This window comes from Mytilus galloprovincialis, chromosome 11 (assembly GCF_965363235.1).
Source record: "Mytilus galloprovincialis chromosome 11, xbMytGall1.hap1.1, whole genome shotgun sequence".
In the NCBI taxonomy this organism is placed as follows: Eukaryota; Metazoa; Mollusca; class Bivalvia; order Mytilida; family Mytilidae; genus Mytilus; species Mytilus galloprovincialis.
In genome coordinates this window covers 74098575-74124957 of record NC_134848.1, presented here as the reverse complement: position 1 = coordinate 74124957, position 26383 = coordinate 74098575, and the positions used below count along the sequence as shown (strand labels likewise).

The following is a 26383-nucleotide window of genomic DNA, read 5'->3' as shown; positions in this document are numbered from 1 at the left end:
TCACTGTAGTATTATATTTAATTGCTTATTACGTTGTTAAACTTATTTTACGATCGTCAGATCACTAGAATTTTACTTGAAATAAGCAGCAACACGGGCGTCATTAGTGGAGCAGGTTCTGTTAATATTAATATTCTTTTAGTTTTGAAGAGGTCTGTGCTGTTTAATCTTTAAAAAAAAATCTTTTCTTTGTAGTGTTTTGTGTTTTGTCTTGTTTTCTGTCCGTCTAAATGTAGTTTAACTGACACAAAGCGTCCTTAATCGGCGGTCTGATTGGTCCGTTGATATTTTTTCTCTGCTGAAACATGGATAAGAATATTGCAACAAATAGATCAAAAGGCTTTTTTTTTAATACATCTTTAATACAATAATAATGTTGAATATAAAAAATGAACGTTTGTAAATTTTGAATGTACAAAAAAATATATACAAAATATCGGAAAAAATTCTGAAATTTAAAATATAAAAATTACCGGAAAGACCACCGAGAAAGAATAATACTGTTTATGGCACTGGTGTACATATTGTAAAGTATCAAATAATTGTTCTTTAAACTCTTCTTTCCTTTTGGCTGATTAAAAATGTATTGATAAATTCATCATCGTCTTCGTCGTCCAATTCATCCTCTGCTGGTCGAGTCGCTCGGCCTCTTTGCTTCCGTTTCTACAATTAGAAAGAAGTACAAAAACATTATAAATGTGAATTACAAATACAAGTAGTCACGTGGATTGCAATCCTAATAATAATGGTCCATCCTAAGCCAGGGATCTCGTTAGTATAGTATCTAATTAAGGTCTTTCCTTTTTCTATAAGGAAAGACCTTACTGTATTTCTTCTGTTTATTATTATTCTTTTTCCGCCAAACTTTGACGAAGTTAGCAGCCTAAACCGTAAGACGTGTCGCTTTCATGTTCTCACTTTGTATCGGTGTCATGAATACCTATCCGGAACTCACCCTGTTAGTCGAAATATTTTGTCGGTTCGGAGTAATCCCTCCGAAACCAAAAAACCTTGTTATCGTTCCAACACCGTAACCGTAATAGATAGAAAAAAAACGAAGGGTGAAATTTGTTCAGGACCAGACCCCGGTTCTTCGTTACATTTGATTCGAAAAGATTCAACGACTCATTGGTAGGGTTATGCCCCTTTGAAAATTAACCGGTGTCGGTGGACCACCAAAACTCAGAAACCGTAAATCGTAGAGACCTAGGATCTTCACCATTCATCAACAATTCATGAGACTTCAAAAATACCTCAAGGTCAAATGTGTATGTTGACCTTGACCTTTGACCTAACACCTTGTTATCAGAACAACTCAAAAACCATTATACTTACAGAAGTTTTAAATAGTGGAAAATGTTTGGGTCATTACGGCACAACTTTGTTACATTTTGACCGAAGAGATTTGACCTTTTTTTAAGGGGCATAACACCTGTTTTAGGTTTCTGGAAAGACAAAATCATCTTTTACTATATAACCAAAGGTCCTAGACCCATGGGGTCTTCGGCAATGACATTGGGGACTAATGACCTTGACAAAGGTCAAAAGGTCAAAGGTCAAGGTCATGTCCCATATAGCGAATTTGGTGTTTTTAACCTTATTTAAAGGTTTTTCAGTGTGTTTTAAAGCTTTTCAATACATTCTACGTCTATTTGAACATGTATTTTACATTACAAAAGGAAAGACCTCTCAATTGTTCAAGAACAATTGACAGTTTAATTTTAAATGTTTTTTTTTCATCTTGAGACAGCACATATTGTATGCTGATGATATGGTATAAACGGCTGAAGTCAATATTAATAAGACTTAGTTCAAAATTATGCATTGTAGAAACTCATCTGTACCTGCAACTTTATGTGTTTTTACAAAAGTTATAAATGCAATGACATACCCGGAGAGCATTCTTCTGGTTGTTACGTTGGTGTCTCCAGTTCTCTCCAAATACTTTCATTGCATGCTCCTGAAAATAAAAATAAAAAATAAACAAACAAACTTGACTAACATAAAACTTGTATTTACGTGTACGGTACTGATGGTAGAGGACTACAGAGAATCCAAGGTGTCCCACCGGATAACAATTTATTCAAATTTTTACATTGCAAGATTCAAGATATTACAACTAGCGTACGAGTTGGGTTTAAATTGCAAAAAAAATGTTTGATAAATAAACTCATCATAATTACCAATTTTGAAATTTTATTTTTATTTTTGCGCCAGACACACGTACTTTTCGTCGACTCATCAGTGACGCTCGAATCAAAATATGATTTATACACAAAAATCCATTATGACCCCGATTTTACAACACCTAGTTGGTAGACTTCCAACTCGTTACTACATGTACCACCTAGCCGGTAATCAGTGCTTCGATATCAGCTTCGTTTTGACTTAAGGATGTACTTAGGTGAGCTTAGGTGAAAATTAATAAATCAAGAATTTAGAATTGATACTATAAACTGGTAGAGCATCAATTAAGGATAAAGATAAGCTAAAAATATTGATAGGCCATGGACCTTCTTTTCGAGATATTTTGGATTTAAAATATGGCGGGAAAAGGCTTACTCGGACTTTTACCTTTTTGTTATATTTGCATTGATATTATTTGGGTCTCAAAACAAAAGAAAGAAAATCAAAAATCTACTAAAATTTTGGTAAATGACCTTTCATGGGCTATTAAGTCTTATATGAAAAAATAAATGGGTGTTATAGGGCAAAATATTTTACCTTGTATTGTATGGAAAAACACCAAAGAGTCCGAACATTTGACACGAATTCCAAAGCCTCACCTAAGTACATCCTTAAACGGATATTTGGTCAAAATTAATACGTAATCTATTAACTTAAAAGCTAAGCATTCCATTCCCTTTACTTCCAATGGTTTCAGATTTGAAAAAAATTCTAGAAACATGAGTTGCCTTTACACAATTAAATCAGTCTTTATTGTTTGCAATTAGACACCGACCATTCTGTAGTGTGTGAGTTTGTGAAGGCCGTCTTTTCATCCATGCTCATTGGACTCTGGTTGAGAGTTGTCTCGTTTGGAGTCATACCACATGTCTTTATTTTCAAAAACATAACAAATGAAAGTTTGCAATAACTGTCTTCACTTCCTGAATTTTAACATGACGAAATATTACCTCATACTGTTGAAGGCTTTCTTTTATTATTATATTCCTAAAGAAGACCTGCAAAGAAATAAAAACCGTTTATTAAATTGTTAGCAACCATTTTGTTTTGTATGGTTAGGGATTTATTGTATAATAAACATGTATTCAGAAAGCAATGACATTTTTTTTTTATAGATTACTTATATATTTTTATTCGGAGTGAAAGAAAGGGGGATACTATTAGGGAGCTATCATTTGATTTTTATGGGGGGGGGGCTAGAATGAAATTTGAAAAAAAATAGGCAGGACAGGGGTTTTGAGTAAAAAAAAGGCAGGATGAGACACTTGCAAAAAAAAAGTCAGGACGACAATTTAGGTAAAAAAAGTCAGGATAAACTAAAAAAAAAAAAGCAGGACCGAACAGAGTGAAAAATAAAAAGGCAGGACAGAGATTACAGCTAAAAAAAATGCAGGACAAAATTTTTCATCCTAGCCCCCCCCCCCCCCCCCCACACATAATAATCAAATGGTAGCTCCCTTAGAATCTTAGTTTTTTTGCTTCCATATTTATAAGTTATATCTACAGTGAAGCAAGCAATCCATGTTAATTTGTGTCATTGATTCTACTGATCATGCCGATATATACCATTAAAACATGTTTCATACAAAATACAACAATGTTAGGGGAAAATCATTGGGTATTGGGGGGTTCAGTGGAACGGGGACGGCGACAAATTACTTATCATTTTCATCTGTTGCTACTACTGTAGTACACGATTGATGCATGCATAAAATCTGGTGCATAATACAAACGGAGCGTCTATTCGTCCGGCCATCCGTCTGTGGATGCGCAAATCTTCAATATCAATAAAAGTGTTATGTGACGCGGAAAGTGTCCCGGATGAGGTGTCGGATACCAAACGCGTGTACGCAATGGACGTTTTGAGAATCGGAGATCGTGATTTATATTTAAAGATCACTGTCATAGAGATAACCAGAGAGAATTTAGCGTTAGCGAGGGATAAAATAAACGAATATCACGGCCATGTGTAAATTTCCAACAATATATGGCTTCCATGACAAATATAAACATATTTGATTGTGTCACTTGTATGTTTATTTACATGTATGCATATGTGAAAGTTTTGAATATTTAGGTCCCTTGACTTATATGATGATATAAACAGGGTTATTAAAATTATTTAATTTCTGAAGCAGCTTTGCGCGTCAGATCCTCTGGTGTCATAGGTGTTTTTAGATTGTTTTTATTTTTGCTATACTTTTGTTTTCATTGGCAAATCGGAATAAAATCAGTACACCATTTTTTTTCGTTTTTTTAAGCTTTTATTAAAATCTTAGTTAGTAAATCACAACTCAACTCAAAATATGAGTAACTCAAGTAATTTTGACGGAACAGTGCCACTCGGATGGTCTCTGTTGAAAGCCGATATTGAGTCTACAGCTTTTGAGAAAGGGTGGAAAAGTGAACAAAAATTACAAGCATTGGTATCGAGAATTACTGGAAAAGCACTGAAATTCTATAAGAACCGGTCATACACGATACAGACAGACTACGAAACACTGTGGAAACTGTTTAACGACCGATTTGACTCAGTTGGGCATCCATTACTTATTTTGGAAACTCTAGAGAATATCTTCCCATATCCAGATGAGTTATTGGACGAATTTACAGACAGGATTGAAGAGTTGGTAGAAGGGGCATTCCAAAATGAATCAGAGATTGTAAAAGGACATCTTATTATAAAATACCTCACTAATGCTTGTTGTGAGGAAGAAGGGAAAGAACTAGTGCAAGCTGTCGCCGAAGGTTCAGTGTACGAGGCAAAACGTTACCTCTGTACATTAAGTAAAGTAACATCTAAGAGATATTTAAAACTGAAAAGTTTATGGGAACCAGAAATGACAAATAGAATAGAGGATATTAATTTCAAGATTGAAAAGACCGGAGACCATGATCCTATTGTAAGAAGACAAGAAACAGATGAAATTGTTGATTCCAAAGAGATAACTAGAACAATTAAAAACGATGAACCAGAATGTTATACCTCATATAAATATTCGAGCGAAGTGGAATGGAATGGAGCAATGGAAAAGAAAGGAGCTGATACCAATTTGATAGAAAAGACGGAATTCCATAGTCCCGTTATGATAGGACAAGGAACAGAGCAAACGGCGCATCAAGGAAAGACAATCGAGAAAGTATCAGACCCAGTAATAGAACACCATGCAACACCATGCCATTCCAATGTTGTGAAGGAAGATGCAGTTTACACAATTGAAAGTCCCAATCCCAATTACGAAGCGTGTTGGTTAAGTGAAGATGATGATAAAGTGCACAGAGCGGAAAGTTCCACTCTAAAGTACGAAACAGATTGTTTAGATGAAAATGATGATGATAACATACAGACAGAGGAAAGTCCCAGTTCCAACTACAAGTCAGATGCAATATGTGAAACCGAGGAAAAGGGACAGAAAAAACTTACCAAATCCCACTGTTTCAACGAACAAAAAAATGATTGTAATAACAAAATGAATAAAAGTAAAGTCAGTGCAGCTAAACCATGCAAAGAAACATCGAGGTTAATAACTCGACACAAACTCCATCTACTTGTTCAAGCAATGGTAAAAGATAATAATGACTTGGATAAAAAGAGGTCAACAAACAGACATGAACATATTTTAGAAGAAAGCATAAATACCAATGAAGATTCACAGTGTATACTAAAATACGACCAGGTCATGCAATCTCAACCCAAACACGAGGAAGGAGGAAATAAAGACTTGAAACATTTTATCAAGTTAAATTCATACCAAAATCAGTTAAGTCAATCAGAACTTGAATTGCTTAGTAACACCATTGACCGCCTTACTCCAAATTCTGTATACTGCCAAGATAATTTGTTGACGCTTGAACTTAAAGACAAACAATATCGTTACTGGATGACATCACATGGCAATACGAAGACCCATAATCATGATGAAGAAGAAGATGGAGAACAAGATAGTAATAAGGAGGGAAAAAGTCTTCAAGATACTTGGAGTAACTGCCTTAAAAGACAAATTATGAAGACAGAACAAGGGACACAAATTGATGACTTATCTTCAGGAAAAGAATCCAGTCTTACAAAAAGAAAAGAGGTGAAAGATCAGAGTACACAAACAACAGATGATCAACAAACTTCAATACACTTTGATCAAATACATAAATGGAGCATGCATTTTACACAGACAGCCATCAACCATCGCGATACTGTCAAAGCAGAAGGTGAACATATTGATCCTGGTTTCCTTGAAGGAACACTATTAAAAGGAAAAACATGTACAGAAAAAAATCAGGAAGCAAAGAGATGTACAAGAGCATACGAGACTAACAATCTGGTCAGAGATGATTTGAAACATACAGAAGAGAAAGCTTACGTGAAGACTGAAAGGTCCAAATACAAGAAAATAAACTTGGAACAACAGATAAAAATGACAAAGCAGAACTTGATCACCAAGAAAAAAGAAACTGCTACAAGTAAAAGGAAGATAATTAGAACAGTTAGGAGAAAAGAAGAACAAGTAGCAATTAGAGTGTTACCAAAGACGAGGAGTTGGGGTAAATACGTGAAACTTAGATGGAAGAAACCTAAGGCTAAAAGATTCCATAGTAAAACATTGGTGGTATCGGATTGGAACCTTAACCGTGACAGAAAGGATGGTCAGACTGAACGTTTGGTGACGGACACGTCATTTGATATTTCTGCAATCGAAGATGAAGATATTGTTGCCATACAAAAACTAGTTTCTTGAGTTGTGTTTTTATATTTTTAATTTGATTGAAATCAAATGTATATAGTTACTGTATTATTTATATCCGAAGTGTTGGTTCAGAAAATTAGTGGTTTAGTTTTTTAATTTTTATATTCGAAATGCATATATAATTGTATGAAATTCATGTCTTTAGATATTCGCCACTGGACTTCAATGAACAAAAGACAATCCATCCATTTATTCATTTTAAACTGATGTTTCTGCATAAAAACTACAATAATTTCAGCTTTACTTTAGGTTTATGTCGGCATCATTTTCTTCATATTAAACATTTATATGTCTCTTTTTTATACCAGAAATATCCTTTCTTCCAAGATTTCTACTGGTAGGATCTTTACAACAACGAAGTGAACTATTTTACCCCAAATAAATTGTAGTTCCATTCATATGAGCGTACGCAACTAATGCTTTTAGAATAGAATCATTGTTTTTATGGAAGAGGGAGGAAGTGGAAAGGATATTCATTTCATATTTAGCATTGGCGTTTTAAGAGACATGCATATTGTATTCTTTGAATAATTCTACTTCCAAATTGGCTATCCTCTGAATAGACGAACTTGTTCAGCAACCACAAGATGTCGTGTTGAAACTAAAGCTATGTTATCAATATTATTGTATAGGACGTTTTAAAATAAACCTTTACGATACAATATATCTCATTATCGTAATAATCGTATATAGAGATTGTTTTATATATTTGTGTACAGAAGGAAAAGGATAGCTGTTTTTCATAACTTAAATGATTATAGCTTTATACTGTATAACAATGGAGAATCTATCTCCATGTATCAACCATATGTGTATCAACTACAACTTTACGGACTAGTGTATTCCAAGGATTTCAAATTAAGGATGTATTTTTCGCATTTAAACATCAAACAGTTTATACAATTTAGTGTTGAGATATAAAAGAAGGTGCCATGACTTTATTCTAAAAGAGGTCCATTTCTATGAAAGAGGGAGGAATGTTATGAATATGGTATACTCGGAACTACATATAACTGGTCTTACTATTACCAATGTACATTCGGACAACTACCACGTCATATTAAGGAATTCCGGGATTCCCCATGGTATATTTGGCAGTCATAATATAGTTGTTATCCTGATCGGACGTCCCCATTTGATGAGCGGCCTAAAAGATAATCATTGACTCAAGCCTAGGATTGTGATATTATAGGTAATATACTGCATACACGTATCCCTATAAAATCATTACAATTATTTCGATTCTAATAGGACAAATACGGTCATTAAAAAACTGAAGCGAGGGTGGGTATGCTGTGTGTGTGGCTGTTCTTTTTTACTCCCTGCTAGATAAAGCTCAAATATCTTTATAAATATGTAGCTTGCGTAGGTTAGCATGTTCGTGAATAATTGCTAGAAAAAATACTTTTTAATTCTTTAAATTCTCAGACCCAACATATGCCATTTTTAATTTACATGTTTTTCTCGTAAGCTTCCATTTTGTAACTAAGGAGCCGCCCTGTTGACTTGCTGACACGAGTAAATATGCGAATAATGCAATAGAATAGAAAATAAAACAAAACCTACCTCAAAAATCAGTTTTAATACAATATCATACGAATTCCGATGGTTCACGCAACAGAAAACTTTTAACTTTAGCGGTTTCATTTGTATGACGTCATGTTTTGAAATGACTTAAATGCGCCAAAAAGATTAATAGACTTTCGCGGAATTTTATTTAATTTTTATTTTGTTGATTTCTCCGAGCTCTTGTGCATTACTTCTTTTTATTATGCATAAGAATAAGAAAAAAAGTTATTTTGTCCTTTTTTAATTGCCCTTTTTAAAACAATAAAATCGGTAGAGGGTCTGCAAATAGGTTCCAATACATGTAGATTTACGTGGGAAGTATATTGTAACAGCCATTATTATGTATATCTCTGAGTCTGCGCTAAGTATATTTTATCGAGAATTTTATCACAGTGTTGTTTACAAAGCTAAAGAAGCACTTCATATTAGAATTGATGATTTACCTCCATTTACCTTATAGAGTCAACACGCATTCGGAAAAAATACTTTATTGCATTATTTTTAAGTTATACTACAACGGAAATCTATGAACATGCACTGATATGCCTGGACTGGGAATATGACACCAGGGTTGGGGTATCCCCCCTTTTTCTGTTGTATCTAATATACATTTTTTTCTAAAAAGATTCTATCGAACACACAATCCTACTTTTGGGGACAGGTTACACGTGCCTACCTTTTTCTCTTATTTCCTATAAATTAAAAATCTCCGAATAATTTAAATGAAAATCGTGCATAAGCATTTGAGGACCTTACTTTAGAATAAAAAAAAATCTGAATAAAATGTATAGTTTATTTTTTTCATTAGAATGAGTTCTTTTTCATAAAACGATGAGACAATATATTTTAAAACTACTCATGCTTTATTTATCTCCTTCAAAACACGATGTTATATCTTTATCATTATATGTTTGGCCGGACAAATAGCGAAAAACCGGATAAATGCTATTTGTCCGGCTTGCCGGATGAATAGACATTTTGACGAATAGCCACTCCCTAAAACAAATGTATTAATTTTCATCCTGTCATTCAAGGTTATCTTTTTACCACCATTTTTGGAAGATGTTTAGCTTTTATGCCAGGAAATCCTTTTTTTTTAACCTCCTGCCATAAATTCCAAAAAAAAAAAATCAAATGGTCGCCCTTAAAGGAAGCTGGCTTGTCATGTTTTGGAAATTTTGTAAGATTTTCGGAATCCTCTGGTTTCATCCATTTGAATGCCTTGAAAAAATTTGCCCGGTGACCCCCATTTTTCTTTTTGAAAACCTTTTACTTGTATAAGGATTAGCCATCTGTAAGAGTCTTATAAAATTTTAATCACTTTTTAACAGTTTTTGAGAACTTCAACTTGTCAATGATAAAGCTATGAAAAGTCAAGAGAGAACATTTTCCCGCCAAAATTTCAACGGTTCATATCTCGAAAACAAGCACGGTGACCCTTATATTTTTTTTTGCTCTTTGGATTTCTTTATTAATTTCCTATCAATATAAACTAGTGTTTTGAAAAGTTAATTACTTTGAAACTGAGAAGCGAACTCCCTTAAAAATATTATGGATATTTGGATTATACAGTACTATACTTACTTTGATTACAACATAAATAACGAAACCTATTTGAAACAGTCCAAACACTGTCACCATGACGATAAACACATACAGGTCAAGGTCGTCCTGATACGACTGTGAAGAGAACAGTGAAATTACGGCGTGCCAGATACATACACTGTATGTAAATAACATACTAAACAGTAAATACACATCCTGAAATATAAAGTTCAAGATATTAGAACCGGAACATTACGAAGTATTAGATAAAGATGTAAATCGGCAAAACTCGGTAGATTCCGGTACCCTTCCAGATACTAAATAGTGAGTATACCTCCTGGTAAATATAAAGTTCAAGATATTAGAACCGGAACATTACGATTTATTAAATAAAGATGTAAATCTGCAAACCTCGGTAGATTCCGCTACCCTTCCAGATACTAGATATACCTCCTGAAATATAAAGTTCGTAACCGATATATATCGACATTTCAGATATAGTTGTCAATCAGCAAACCTTGGGCAGATTACGCTACCCTATAAGGGGCTACTAGATTGTTATCTGTCGAGGTTTTCCGAATGATACAGTTGTTGTCGAACGATACTACTATATTGAGGGTAATAAAAAACATTTTGAAACAATAAACTGCCATGTTTTTATTGTAGCTGTGAAAGATTTTCAAGAAGTAAGACCTCAGGGCCGTAACTACCTATGAGGCAGGGGAGGCAGTTCAGGGGAGGCAACTGCCCTGAATTTTCTACACCAATTTTATTTTTTTTAGTAATAAAATGAAATATTGACAATATGTACACGAAGAAATTGAATTTGTATTATTAACAACACACGTTTACAGTTTTAACAGTGTTATCATGATACGTGATATATATCTGTCATTTTCAGGATTTTTTATCGAAAGTGAACCATTTCAGTATTTGTTTTAGTTGGGTTTTTTTCGTGTGGCCATCCATCTGTTATTCAGTATTTCCTATGTCGTACGAGAACGCATATGAAACGTTGCTTTCGGCAATTTTAATTAAAAGTTAACTTATTTATTTACACCATGTTTAGAGCCTCAATTAAGCAGAGGAAGTTCTCTTTGTATTGTCAAGATTCAAAGTTTTATTCAGAGTCGATATTCAATAAACTACATAAACGCAAGCTCTAGTGAGCTTTTCAAATCGACTTGTGTGAATCTGTTATGATATCGGAAATTCGTTACCGGCTGAATCAGCTGTTGGATAATTATTTTAACGTGTCTAGTCAGACAGTACGTCTCCCGATCGTACGAGAACATTATGGTCAATGCCTTAATTAGTAGTTAAACACTCCCATTCGTTGTAGTTCTATACATGTCTGTTCAGCTTTCAAACTATGATATTGAAATTCAAGGTCCTCGATAAAAAAAAATATTCTTGCGTTCTATTTATCTTGCTTTATATGTTTTTTTTTAACTTACCAGTTTGATTTCTAACAAAAATATCTTTAAATACAGATAATAAATGTTTGCAAAACAAATTGCTCCCAGGTTCAAGTATTACTGATGAGTCGTAAAGTAAGGAAATCGAAGGAAAACAGGGTTTTTTTCGCCATTTTATTGAGAGAAAAAAATCGGCGGTCACAATGTATTTAATGTTAATAATTATAGTTAAAAGTACGACCTTCAAGACGGAGCCTTGGCTCACCCCGAACAGCAATCTCAGTTTGTTTTTGCATAAAAATTGCTTCCAGGTTCAAGCAATACTGATGAGTCTTAAAGTAAGGAAATCGAAGGAAAACGGGTCATTTAAAGCCATTTAGCTGAGGGAAAAAAATCAGCGGCCCCAAACCCCTGCCTCCCCTGAAATCGATCCCTAGTTACGGCCCTGGACCTGTAGCACGTACATTGTAATCATTGCTGAGTTTTCAGTCTTATCAAGTCAAATACTATTAAATTCTAATATGACGTCCTTATTACGCTTTGTAAACAAAGGCTTAATCCGTGTTCTAATGAGCACAACATATGTATTGGGTAGTTCAAGCTGTAATACCAAACCAGTTCCGTTCTCTCAGAAAACGCTAGAATTTGTCAAAGGGATGTAACTCCATTTAAATAATGCACTGTAAAAATAGTGCTTAGAATTTAAACGTGTTGCAAGACTTATGTGCTTAGGAAAGTGTTTAATTTCTAAGCATTAAAAACTAAACATGTTTTGGCTCTCAGCACTTCGCACTAAACATGTTTTGGCTCTCAGCACTTTGCAATAAACATGTTGTTGTGCTAAACATGTTTAGCTGCATCGTCAAGTATATGAAGCTAAACGTGTTTAAATTCTAAGCACTTTCAATATTTAGACACTTTCCTAAACACGTTTAGAATTACAACACATTTAGGCCGAAGACGGCATGCATACCACGTGCTAATTTTTGAGCGGGAAGAAGAAACAAAGAACCCGAAGTCAAAGGCCACGCTGTTTACTTCTGACCATAACTGACCGTAACTTAACTGTTTCAGAAAGGTAAGGAGTTATAATTATACTGATTTTTATTTTGTACTGCCAATTTTAAATGATTATTGACAGTTATAAGTATTATGTACAAGTACACTACCGTATAGTCAATGCAGGAGAAGAAAAAGGGGGAACCATCCCACGAAACAAGTGCTTGTAAGAGATTTTAGTGTTCAAACTATCTTGTGTAAAGATAAGAGTTGTTTAATGTTCTATCATGCAAGCTAGCACTTATTATTATATATATATATATGTTCTTGGAAAGGAGTTCGTGAGGACAATTTTCATTTGGTACTCCTCGGCAGATTATAATGGAACATGAAGGGAAGCGTAATCTGCCGAGTGCATCATTCGCAAAACCAGTGTCATATCGAGTTCATTGTTTTAGTAAGCACTTCCTAAATGCACAATCAACATTTGCTCAAAATAAATAAAAAGATGCTGGTTGTTCTTCAATAGTTATAAGCCGTTGTGCTTTCTTATATTTTTATTGATATGTATTGTTTTATTCTAGATGAGAGAAGTGCAGAGGAAATCATTTGTCTTGACATGCTAAAAGAGGAGATAATGCACAGTAGCAACTATATTGCTAGGTAAGAATCCGAAGTGTATTTGATTTTAAAAATGTCAATATATATTTGATCAAATGAATGATATTAAGCATGAAAATATGTTTTATATTAAAAATATCAATTTACTCATCAGTACATTTATGCTTTTATACCACGGTTCTAATGTTGTCATCTTGATCTTAAATCATGCATTTACTTTTTGGTGTTGTAGTTCGTATACTTATATTTTTAGATTAATTCTACTTAGTTGCTTATCAATATTTTTCTATCTTTCAGGCCAGTGACCAGCAGTTGGGTACTAAGAAAGGAGAAGCTCTTATTGACTTGTAAAATGAAAACAGGACATTTTCAAATTGTTTTGATTGGTTAATATTATGTATATGTACGTTGCTATGAATTTATGATTTTATGAGTTTATATTTGATTGTGTTCAATGATTAACTGGAAATAAACAATTACATAAATTCCTTTGTTTCATATCTTATAATTTTGTTTTTAATCCTAGAATTAGTATAATAATAATTTCATTTCAAAAGTTCTAGACTGTTTAATGAATATTTGAAATGAAGAAAAAATACAATAGTCGAATGTTGACAATTGAATTAAAGAAAATACTCATTCAGATTGAAAAGGTATTAGTCACAATCAATTTGAATTGGAAATTCAAGTTTCTTAGTTTGATGCGTTTGGCTCCTTTTGTGATGGTATGAACACATGTAGTATTGAAAGCTATCATACGTTTTACAGTCTAGCCTTCCGGAATATTAGTTTATTTGGGGTCTAATGAAGTAACGGCTTATCGCACTAAAACGATCAACATGTTTCTTCACGACCCTTTATGGTCTAAACATGTTTACATTCAAAACACTTCACAGCTAGACGTGTTTCCTGACAAAACACTTCAGAACTAAACATGTTTCCAGATACAACACTTTACAACTAAACATGTTTACAGTCTAAGCACATTTTAGCAAAACATGTTTCTAGTCTAAACACTTTACATCTAAACATGTTTACAGTCTAAGCACTTTATAGCTTGACACGTTTAGGCTGTTAGCACATTAAATATTAAACATGTTTAGATTTAAAACATGTCAAAAATCGGTTTCACAAATGTGTTTAGGAAAGTGTTTAGGCTCTAAACACAATTTTTAGAGTGTGTTGCCAAGAGGTTCATGGAGTGCTATTATACGTTACTAGCGAAGTACTTACCAATATCGTGTTGTATGATATTTTTGGTAACCCTTGATTTGTGACTATTCGGAATGCTACTGTAGTTAACATTAGTGTGATGGATAACTGCAAACGATTCTGTGTCAAGTTGTTGTCGACTGCAAATGTGGCTATTGAGGTAGATGAAATAAATCCCTGGAATAAAAAAGAACATAACACCTGCAAATTGATAACCCGAGGGATAAAGTATAAATAACCATAACTTTATAACCAAATAGTTGTCAAAGGTACCAGGCTTATAATTGCATACGCCAGCTGCGCGTTTCGTCTACATATAAGACTCACCAGTGGCGCTTAGATCAAAATAGTTAGAAAGCCAAAGAAGGATAATTAGCTGAAGAGCATTGAGATCCCAAATTCTAAAAATAACATATTCGCAACACAAAGTTAAAATAGAAAACATCAAGCCTTTTTAACAACGACTTTTGAGAATTCAAAATATTTAATTTGACAAAGAGTATATGTACCGGCATGCGTTAGTGGACACCATGTGATTTCCTTGAGAGAACGGGGGATGATTTGAAAAAAAAATAACTTAGACTGGAAAAAACTTGAAACAAACAACTTTGCACAGGACCGGATTAAAATAAATATTCTGCAACCAATACATAATATGTACAAAAATTAAAATAAATCCTTAAAAAATTCTTTTTTCCGAATACCAAATGGTCTTCCCGTTATAAGAAACATGCAGTTGGCACTTTACTTAGTTATAAATATATTGCAATGCTCATTGTATTACTTAATTTGAAGTAGTAAGTACATAGGAAAACCTTATTTGTGTCTTGCAAGCTATGTTGTCGTACAAGAGGATCTGCGATGGGTTTACAGAATAGAAAATACTCAGGTACTTAAATAAAGAATAATGGGCAAATAGAATAAACACTTCATAAATGAAGACCACCAAAAACACACATTCTATATTTTAAGCCATTACCATCACTAGCACCATATTCCATACGAAAAATTTCCATCGCCGAATGGCACAACATCCGGCACTAAGACCCGGAAATGTTACTCGCTTCCTTTGAGAAAAATCTTTTCTCGTTGGTTTCTTTCGCATTGTAACAAAATCACACAGTTGCCATTCTTGTTCGTCAACAAAACATGCAGAATTTAATAGACTTATTTCTTCTTTGTCTTCTGCGATTTCCAACTGGCTTTGTGGGTATTCAGACGTAATATATACATTCAAAAACTGGTGGTCAAAAGGGAAATCCGGAAGTTCAAGTTTTTCAGAAAATGCTCCTTGAAGGCGACGTTTTTCGACAATGAATGCTTTCTTTTTGTCTGTATACTGGACTTCTTTCCACGGTTTGTCATCTTTCGTCTGTTCTATAAGATTTTGTACAATCAACTTTGGATCCCAGAAACTGTCTAAATCCAACACATAGTCATTCTAAAAATAGACACGTAGATATTCGTTAAATATTAAATGAGGGTCATGAATAGTCACTGGAGATCCTTGTACATCTTTCATTTAATTGTTGCAACATACCTGAAATTTATACTGATTTAATTTCATTTTAACAAAACACCAAATAAAAGGATCCATGCAAATGATGATCAGGATGGTACTTGACGTAGTTTTATTCAACCTAATACTTCATCAAGAATTCCATGCAAAATAAGTTCAATAAATCTAAGGGAGCTACCATTTGATTTTTATGGGGGGGCTAGGATGAAAAATTTTGTTCTGCATTTTTTTTTTGTTGTAATCTCTGTCCTGCCTTTTTATTTTTCACTCTATTCGGTCCTGCCTTTTTTTTTATTAGTTTATCCTGACTTTTTTTACCTAAATTGTCATCCTGCCTTTTTTTTTTTGCAAAGTGTCTAATCCTGCCTTTTTTTTTTACTCAAAACTCCTGTCCTGCCTATTTTTTTCATATTTCATCCTAGCCCCCCCATAAAAATCAAATGGTAGCTCCCTAAGGGGTTAACCCGTTACAATATCAAGGCTTTGAAAGAAGCGTTCGTATCAAATACAGCTATATAAAATGAAATGTCATTAGAAAAATGGGTTCTCTATGAAATTTGTTTGTATATAGAATTCTGAAATTATATTGGGCATGTGCACCCCAGACCTGGTAAGTGAGTCAGAACCAGAAAGATGATGTGTCCAATTCTGTATAGGCTTTTGAGATCTCTTTATGATATATATATTTTTTGCAATAATATTCAGTATGTACCCGCAACCAATACCCTCCTATATTAAATGGTTCAATAAGAGTCTGGAACAACTGTTAAATTTTGTATGTTTCAATCCAATGAAATCTGGAACAAAAAATTACTTCAAATCCTTTGCGGTCTTTTTCACTGAGTTTTCTTACTATTTAGAGAGTTAAAACGAAAGTTTTTTTCTTTCTTTTCTGGCGGGAACAAAAAAAGTCAAGAATTTTATTCACAGTGCCTAACCCCTTGTAAAGACTAGTCACTTCTTTGCACTAATGTAGATATCACCGTAATAACATTTAAGTTTCTTTAAAGTACATACATTACAAGCTACGTAAGAAATAATTAGCACGTTTGTTAATTAATGTCACACGACTAATACAATGAAAGGTCAATGTCAGAAAAATATCAACTTTTTTATAAAGTATTTCCGGGCTCTTTTTTTACGGAAGCCGATAAGGGCCATTTAAAAAAATATGTCGTAATTACGACATCACTATGTCGTAACTTGACATACATGTAACATGTCGTTATAACGACTTCGTTATTTCGTAGTTTCGACATAACATGTCGTTATAACGACATAACATGTCGTAAATACGACATCAACTATGTCGCTATATATATGTTTATTACCGTATCACCATGGTGATACGGTCTGATTAGTCAGAGGCTAAACGTCAGGTTCGGGTAAATCTGTTAACGGTATTTCTGTTATTTCATTGGTTATAAATACTATCTAATGGCTGCTTCGTGGCTGTTTCCGGAATGATTATGGGGGAAATGAAGGTCATTTTAACGTCTGATTGGCTATTAATGAGTGGCATGCATTATATGTTCAACGCGTCCGTAAGTGGGGTCGGATTGAAATCATGATACTAGGTTATAGGTACATATTATGATAAAGTGTTCATTTGCTATAGTGATTAGTTATGATGATAACTCACCACAAACTGTCAATTTGGTACAGATTATATAATCATGTGACAATGTGATGATTTAATCTTGAAATTATGTTGCCAATTTGGTAAGAAACTGTACATTTATGTATTATTGCTATTCTCTAAAAATAGAACAGTAATGTGTATAATTTACACTTTAAACTGCGTATTAAAACGGTTAAATGATTGAGATACTTTTGTGTTAGATTTCTTCGTATAAAGCTTAGATTTTTTAAAAATAGTTAATACACAAAACGTATCCTCTATGTATAAAAATAATAACCATTTATTTTTCATTGCGTGGACATATTGATTAGAAAATAATATGAGGCAGGCATAACCTGTGAATGGGGACGAAGTCTGTATGTATTATTTTCTTAATTCAATCATGTTGATAAAAGAAACCGAAATACCGTACGTAACGTTCCCGATTTTGGTTCTGTTGTTAGGGAATTAGCTGTGACGTTCTTTAAGTTATGACGTCATATTCGATGTAAACAAAAGAAACGCTTTCATCAGGTAACGTAACGTTTTTTTTTTCATATCAAACAATTATTAAAATTGAATTTGTATTGAGATCCAATCTTATGTTTTACTAGACTGATAAATATAAAAAAAAAATCAAAGTCTCATGCAAACAAGACAGATTTCTGCGCAAATGCGGGAAAACCGGAACAGGAACTAGATCTGAATAAAAACGTTAACGATTACGGAATTTACCGAAGATGTAATTTCGTTTCCAGCACTTTCATCGCTTCATTGATTTCTGGTGTAAATAAACAAACCCGACGATACTGATTTATTGAAGAATACAAAAATTACAAGGTGAGCAATATGGTTTCTTATGTGCAAAGAAGCCTACACCAAGCATCACTGTATTGTTATTGGCAAGGGTTTCAGTGCACTATAGGATACTATAGTGTCAGCTGTTGCAAATTATATAATTTAGCTTTTTACAATGCACAGCTCTATATATTTTGACAATGACCCCCAAGGCAATCATTTTATACGATCCTTCGAACCCAAAAAACTTGCAACACAGTGAACTCCCAAAAAGATGTTTGCATGTGGGGTAGACAGTTTGATGATCTTTGATGTACTCGTACATGATGATTTATTCTTTGGAGTTGTCAGGAGGCTGATTTAGAAGGGGGCCAGGGGGCTTGCCATCCTTTTCTAGGAAATTTTGTGGGCCTGCACTTATGAAAATTTCTGGATACGCCACTGGTTGTTGGACCATAATAATCCCAGTATGGACACAGTGGTGATCAGCAGTCATTATAAACAAGAAGATGTGGTATGATTGCCAATGAGACAACTGTCTACAAGAGACCAAAATAACACAGACATTAACAACTATAGGTCACCGTACAGCCTTCAACAATGATCAAAGCCTATACAACACAGTCAGCTATAAAAGGCCCTGATATGACATGTATAACAATTCAAACCAGAAAACCAAGGCCTTATTTATATACAAAAATGAAGGAAAAACAAATATGTAACACATAAACAAACGACAACCACTGAATTACAGGCTCCTGACTTTGGACAGAAACATACATAAATAATGTGGCGGGGTAAAACATGTTAGCGCGATTCCGATCCTCCCCCTAACCTTGGACAGTGGTACATGTATAACAGTACAACATAAGAACAAACTATAAAAATCAGTCAAAAAAGGCTTAACTCATCAGATTGCCCATTGATATATCAAAAGCACTGAAAACTTCATTTGATATGTCTGATTTCAATTTGTTCACATCATCAGGTCTTACACTTAGTATATTTTTTCGTGATGAACATTACTATTTGGTTGATTATGTAGGAAATCACTGAAGCATGACTGGAGAAGTCGCCCCCTCCCCCAGCCCCCTTATTGTCCCAGCTGACCTGAGAATCTGTCCCATTTTAACCATTAACGTCATACAACAATTACTTTTCCATTTTGGCATCATATATTTTGTATTAAAACATCAAAATTTTACATGGAATATATGTGATGTACATGCATGTACAGTTTGTAATGGCAGACATATACATATTGTAGCAATAAGGTGTATCCAAAGCAAAATAATTAATAATAAATCAACTCAATGGATAGAAGCATACTGGTAAGTCAATTATTTTTTTTCACACAGCATCTGCATAGAGTGATGAGATATAAATCAGGAGATCAATCACTGGTTTTAGAAGTCAAGAATTTTTATATTTTACTTATTTGGGTAGATACATGTACATGTAACACAACATTTATCTTGACATAATACCTGTACGCTCAGTGTTCTTCATGAAAACTATCACACTGATTTTAAATCATTATAGGAAAGCACAGTGTATAAGCAAACATTTCAGGAGGCAAAGAGTCTATTATAGGCTGACTGCAATAGTCTGTATATTATCTGAAAAAGCTTACTTCTTGTCAACTTTCTTATTATTTCAAACATTTAAATAGATGTCTCCCAAATTTGGTGTATTTCTATTAGCTTTTTTTAAAGTCATTTTCATTTATTTTTTAACCCGGCCCAGAAATATGTTTAATATAGCTGATTTAGAGAAAGGCGACCTGGGTCACCTCTAACAAAGGCCATATTTATTGTCACTGCAAACATTTTACCTGTTCAACACCAAATGCTGTCAAGTTTGGGGCTCCTGGCCATGGCTCTTTTTTTTTCATAATTCATCTTACATGTACATCTCCTTTGAATTGTTTGCTTATTTGTTCTATGGTCTATCTATGCATATCTATCTATATACCACATTTTCATGGTCCCACAAAAATGTTTAAAATGTATACATTTGACTTTTTTCTAGCTTCTCTCATGTGATAGCCATACCTTTTTGGTCACTATTTATGTGTTGCGTTTAAATATGAATTGTAACACTTTACAGTGACTGAACAGGTAAAACAAATACTTCTCAAGAAACAGAAAAAAGAAGACTACTTGGAACAGCACCAGACTACATGTATGTACATGTATGAATAAAAACTCAGATCGGAATAGCATGGAGGATATGATATGTCCTTGTGAATAAGCAAGGAAAGCTTTTAATAATAGTGCCTATTTTTTAATTTACTAGATTTTTCATTCATTATCTGTGCAAATTTCAACATAATTTGTCATAAATCCTTATCTAACTTTACTCAAACTTTCAGTGGTGGATCCAGAAATTTTCATAAGCGGGAGCCCACTGACTGCCTAAGAAGGGGCCAACTCCAGTCATGCTTCAGTGATTCCCTATAAAAACAACAAAATTTTTCCTAAAAAAGGGGTGGCCCAGGCCCCTCGAAAAACCCTCTAACTCCACCTCTGACTTTAGTTTAATATGACAAGTGTTTCATTCACCAAAATACTGGTGCGTTTCTGTGATAAATATGCACAATTTTATAAATGAGAGGGGAAAGAAGATCCACATGTGGTGTACCTGCACATGACAATTGCAAACTGCCCCATTTATCTTATCACAACCAATCAACTGATCATGCTGATACTGACATTACCAGAGAGTACACATCAAATGAAAAATCACAAATAACTGATACATATTATCAGATATTACAGAATTAAATATGTTTTAAATTTATTACAAAAAAATGTGTTCTCAATCTTGTAGATAGATATTACTGGATCTCATATACATGTAAGTACCAAAGACAACTGTCTATTCAAGTCACAATTTATAAAAGTTAACTATTAAAGGTTGTAGTTTGGTCTTCAACGCAAAGCTTGGTTCACACCAAACAGCAATTTTATATAGTCCATATCAATCATGACAATGGCGTTTGGGGTTAAACATGTTTTCGTAGTTAAATAATATTGCCATGGAACTTTTTTCATGAGAGTGTTATGATCTATAGAGTATTACTTCCTGTTTGGAGGAATAGTGAAATAGAAGTCAATACGTTCTTGCTCAATTCTATGTCGCTTTGAAGGTGTCATGATTGTAATCCTCAGCTAAAGCAATGTGTTACTGTAATTTGAATTTCAAAATGACTGAGCGACGTTTTTCGAAGCACTGGTCAACTCCACCATAGCGAATCACATGACTTTGACAATCAGTAAATTCCAGCGAAAAATATCTTTATAAGTAAAGAATTGTCGGATAAAAATTAAATAATAGAGTGCACAGGAAATGGCAAAGTTCACATTGTCGCTAATTAATCATTTAAAAAAAAAACGTGCAAAGGGGGGGGGGGGGATGGGGCATACACACTTTACGTCCCCCTCTGGATCTGCCATTGCCTTCTGTTGTTGTCCATTTTGTCAAGTAGTAATCCTCAAAAGTATGTGTAGGTTATATGCTATTTTTATCAAGTTGATTATAGACACAGAATACATTTTATTATAATATCATTCCCCATTTCCATTCTCAATTTTATTAAGTCTCCTTCCATTATAACACGGGTCCACCAATAATACAACAAAAATGACAAATTAGTAGAAAAAAAAGCGCTATGTTTTCATATTGCTTGAAGTGCAATATTCCAATAAAAATAAACTACTCACAAACCACTGATCTCAATATAATCAGCTAAAATACGGCAAGCTTTTTAGAAAAGCTATTACTTGTATATATGTATTATGATTGCCAAGAAACTAATTGACACAGAAATTGACAGCTATAGGTCATCATAATGCCTTCAATAATCATAAAAGCCCCCGCATAATCAGCTATAAAAGAGGGACGAAAGATACCCCCGAAATGACAGATGTTTAACAATTTAATGCAAACGAGAAAAATAACGGTTTTAATAATGTACACTACAAACAAAGACCGAAAAACAAATATGTAATACAGCAACAAACGACAGACACTGAATTACAGACTCCTAACCGCTATGTGATAATAACGACAACCTTAGAATTTAACTTTTTTTCCTTTTTGAAGCGATAATAAATTCAAAATGGTCGTCAGTAAAAGCAAAGTTTGTAGCGTAAACAAATTCATCTTTTTTTTAGAGAATTATAAACACTATATGCAATTAAGCTTCATTAAAGTTATTTACTTGCACCTCGAGACTTTCACATACTAGAAATTTATTTTATAACCAAGTCAAATGAGACCCAGTTGAATAGGGGATCAATTCAAGCTCCTTGGGGCCCCTAATTATGTTTGGCATGTACCGAAAATATGAAGTCCTTCATTCATTTCATTGCAGGTTCTGAATAAGATGCATTTTTTTGCTATGTTAAGTTGCGACTCATAGTGCTCAGACCAACGGACCTCTGTACCTTCAGTTGTACACAATTGAACATTAATGTACTACTGAGACTTGATGCAAATTATAACTGCATTGCTATTGTTGGTTTTAGATGAGATTCTTCAAGCGTCCTCCAAATTGAAGCCTTATACAAACTTTGTGCCCAAGTTCATTTAACCACAGTTTCCCAAGATAACTATTGAATTTCTTACAAACTTAGGGGGAGAGTTGGGATCCCGCTAACATGTTTAACCCCGCCACATTCTTCATGTATGTGTCTGTCCCAAGTCTTTAATTCAGTGGTTGTCGTTTGTTGATGTGTTACATATTTGTATTTCGTTTATATCTGTACATGAAATAGGCCGTTAGAGTTTCTCGTTTGAATTGTATTACATTTGTCATTTCGGGGCCTTTTATAGCTGACTATGCGGTATGGACTAAGCTCATTGTTGAAGGCTGTACGAGGACCTACATGTATAGTTGTTAATTTCTGTGTCATTTGGTTTCTTGTGGAGAGTTGTCGCGTAGGAAATCATACCACTTATTTATATTTACTCCTCATTATATAAGGATCATCTATTCTCTAAGATTGGTCCAATATGGCCTGATAGTTCTTATGGAGAAGATTTTCAAAGCTTTTTCTATTAAAGCCTATGTTAAACTTTGGACCCTTAATACTGGAGCCTAATGGATCCCCTGACCTTCGCTTATCACTTAAGGAAGTTGTGTCTAGTAACCAAAGTGGTCGCTTGTTGTCTGTCGTCGACTGCCGTAAGTGTATGTTTAAATCTCATTTGAAACTACTGTGCAAAATTCTTTCAAAATTTGTTTGATTTTTCGTATTTAATGTTTCTTTTACAAAAGGCGTGCGTTGTTTTTTGACTCCCTAAAAGCACAGCCGCTGTTACTTACTTGAAAAATAGGATATAATGGGCACACATCAATTTTTTGATAATATCTCGAAAACCGTTACATTTATCCTAAATCTGTCGAGGGTTCATCATGACAAATTGGACCTATGCCGAAAATTTCAGAATGATCAGTTTGACCCATATTTTAGTTGTGTCCTCTAAAACATTTTTTTTGGATAGTTACATGTATTGTCACCACTTGGTCTGTCGATTATGACCGGCAACCAACAATATGGAGACTAATACTTAGTAAAGGCAATAGTATTATATATAGAAATAAACGTTAACGGTAACTACAGACTATGACGGACGACAAAAAATTGCAAAATCACACACAACCCTTCGAGTACTTAAAACATTTTCTTGCTACATACATGTCAAATATATATAAAATTGTTCACCATTTATATGGGTCATATTCGACTTGATTATGAAATAAAGTTCTATCATGTGCAGACATATAGAGTAAATAACTTTAATATCAATCAAGTTTGATTGAATTCAGAGTTTATCATTCTAAAAAAGAAAATGAATATGTTTACAATAGGGTTTTGATACAAACTTTGTCCTCACTGGCGGCCATATTTAACTTCGGATCATGTCAAACGCAAAAGTTCTTTTTAAAGACATCGGATACAAGGTACACAATGTATATTTATACTAAGTTTAAACTCAGTCATTTTAGTGTTCTTGAAAAGAATATTTTGAACATTTTTAAAATCCCTTGGCGGTCATGTGTTTTAACCAATTTGTACCTATAAGTTACAACACTTGAATAGGACCTTATAGTGCACACATATATCAAGTTTGATTCAATTCTGATAAGTGGTTCTTAAAAAAAAGATCAAAATGTTGTTTCCCATATTGTTTCAATGCTCACAAAGTAACAAGGCTAAGGTTGTTATAATGATATAGCGATGTCGTTATTTCCACATGTTATGTCAAAAATTACGACATAGCGTTATCGTTATAACGACATGTTATGTCGAAATTAGAAATTAAGCGTTGTCGTTATAACGACATGTTATGTCGAAATTACGACATAGCAATGTCGTAATAACGACATGTAATGTCGAAATTACGACATAGTGATGTCATTATAACGACATGCTACATTGTATGTCGTAATTAAGACATAATCACGACATCGCTATGTCGTAATTTCGACATAACATGTCGTTTAACTACATCGCTATGTCGTTATTTCGACATAACATGTCGTAATAACAACATCACTATGTCGTTTTAACGACATAGCTATGTCGTAATAACGACATCGCTATGACGTTACGCACGGTATTGCGTCGGAAGACGTAACATGTACATGTATAATTGACAAATTTGACGCCATACTAACTCAAATTTGACATTTTGTTATCAAGAGCGGAGTACCTACTCGATCGACTTTTATCAAATAAATACCATATTAAAGCTGAAGAAATGTTTCAAAATTTATCATGTATATGGTAATCAATTACGTAAGGATAGATTTCATTTTCTGATCTGTGATTAGATGAAAACAAATGCAAATTTTTCCAATTTTATTTTGGATAGAATACATAGCAACCTTTAAAAAAAATCTTGCTTCCGGAGGGACACATGAGAAGATAAATTTAGCCTGAACATCTTTTTTGACAAATTGAACATAAAAATTTATGGTATTTATTTCATAAAAATTGGTCATATAATAATTCAGCAATATTTTTTTTTATAATGATTTTAGTTGAAATGATTTTTTTTAGATTGAACTCAATTTTGTCCAATATCTGTGCGAGTTTTCAGACTATTTCTCGATCTTTTTAGCACTGATGGTTTAATTTTACAAATACGTATTATATATAATATATAGTTGTTCAAAATGTATAAGACCTTTGTAACTCGGATTCTAATCGGTTTCTAATCTATAAAGGTGTTTTAGATTTGCGTGAAAACTTTTGTCCATAACAAATTATCCATCGGCCCATCCCCCCTTTTCCCTTGTGTATATAAAGGGTTTATTCCTTATGTGTGTATGTTTTTCTAATCTAAGTGTTATTTTGATTCAGCAGACCATTTTGGAATGAACATTTCCCGGCATCATTTTAACTTCCAAAACAGTTCGTAAATAGTGTGTATTTGTATAAAGACGCCACTGTGCAGAAACATCAAAATGACACCCTTTGACATAATGGCTAGACATAGGGAATACTTTCCGAAAAAAATGTAAGGTCATAATGTTAGTGAAAACACCCGACTCATTTAACCATTTGCATGAACTTATAGTTTGTATCTTATAAATATGTTAGTTTTGTATTATAAATGCACATTTAGTATTTATACAAGTTTCACCTAAGAAATGGACAAAAATAACGTTTGGACATAGTGGCTAGACATTCGATTTTTAAAAAATCTGCTTCAAGAAAAAGTTTTTTTTTACATTTGAAAAATTGAAAATGTTTATCGTTTTCTGAACTTTCTATTGAGTATAGTTTTAATATGATTTGATTATTTTATAGGGATAATAATAAAACTGAAATTTTGATAAACTTTCCTCAAAACTCATTAAGACAGGTTCCTCTGCTGAATATTTCGTTGAAGGCTTGGTTCAAAGTTCAGCCAATACCAAAAAACGGGTATGATGTTGTAATATAAATCTAGTAGGAAGCTGATATACTAAATTTCGCAGAATTTATGTGCAAAATTACAACGGAACATAGAGAAATGCATTTAATTTAATCTGAAATGTTACGCCGGACATGCAATTTTTAACGCAAAAGTAAGATTTGTGAGTTCAATAAAATAAATGTATGGTGCAAAAATTTGTAGAATTAACTTGAAATAA

At 33.5% G+C, this 26383-nt stretch overlaps 1 protein-coding gene and 1 long non-coding RNA gene across 3 annotated transcripts in view; one reads left to right on the top strand and one right to left on the bottom strand.

Annotated features, from left to right (window-relative positions):
- Nucleotides 1-332: 332 nt before the first annotated feature.
- Nucleotides 333-26383, bottom strand: part of LOC143052782 (cys-loop ligand-gated ion channel-like) — a 48377-nt gene continuing 22326 nt past the window's right edge. For both annotated transcript variants that reach the window (XM_076225883.1, XM_076225884.1), the window contains 6 exons: nt 15273-15734; nt 14315-14470; nt 10083-10259; nt 3138-3185; nt 1892-1960; nt 333-663 (listed from right to left, as the gene is read on the bottom strand). In XM_076225883.1, coding sequence (XP_076081998.1) covers nt 550-663; nt 1892-1960; nt 3138-3185; nt 10083-10259; nt 14315-14470; nt 15273-15734 — 1026 coding nt within the window. In that variant the 3' untranslated portion in view covers nt 333-549. The remainder of the gene's footprint in view (nt 664-1891; nt 1961-3137; nt 3186-10082; nt 10260-14314; nt 14471-15272; nt 15735-26383) is intronic.
- LOC143052784 (uncharacterized) lies at nt 12325-13487 on the top strand. The gene is made up of 3 exons (XR_012971243.1): nt 12325-12539; nt 13045-13123; nt 13379-13487. It is a non-coding gene; the product is annotated as an uncharacterized LOC143052784 (long non-coding RNA).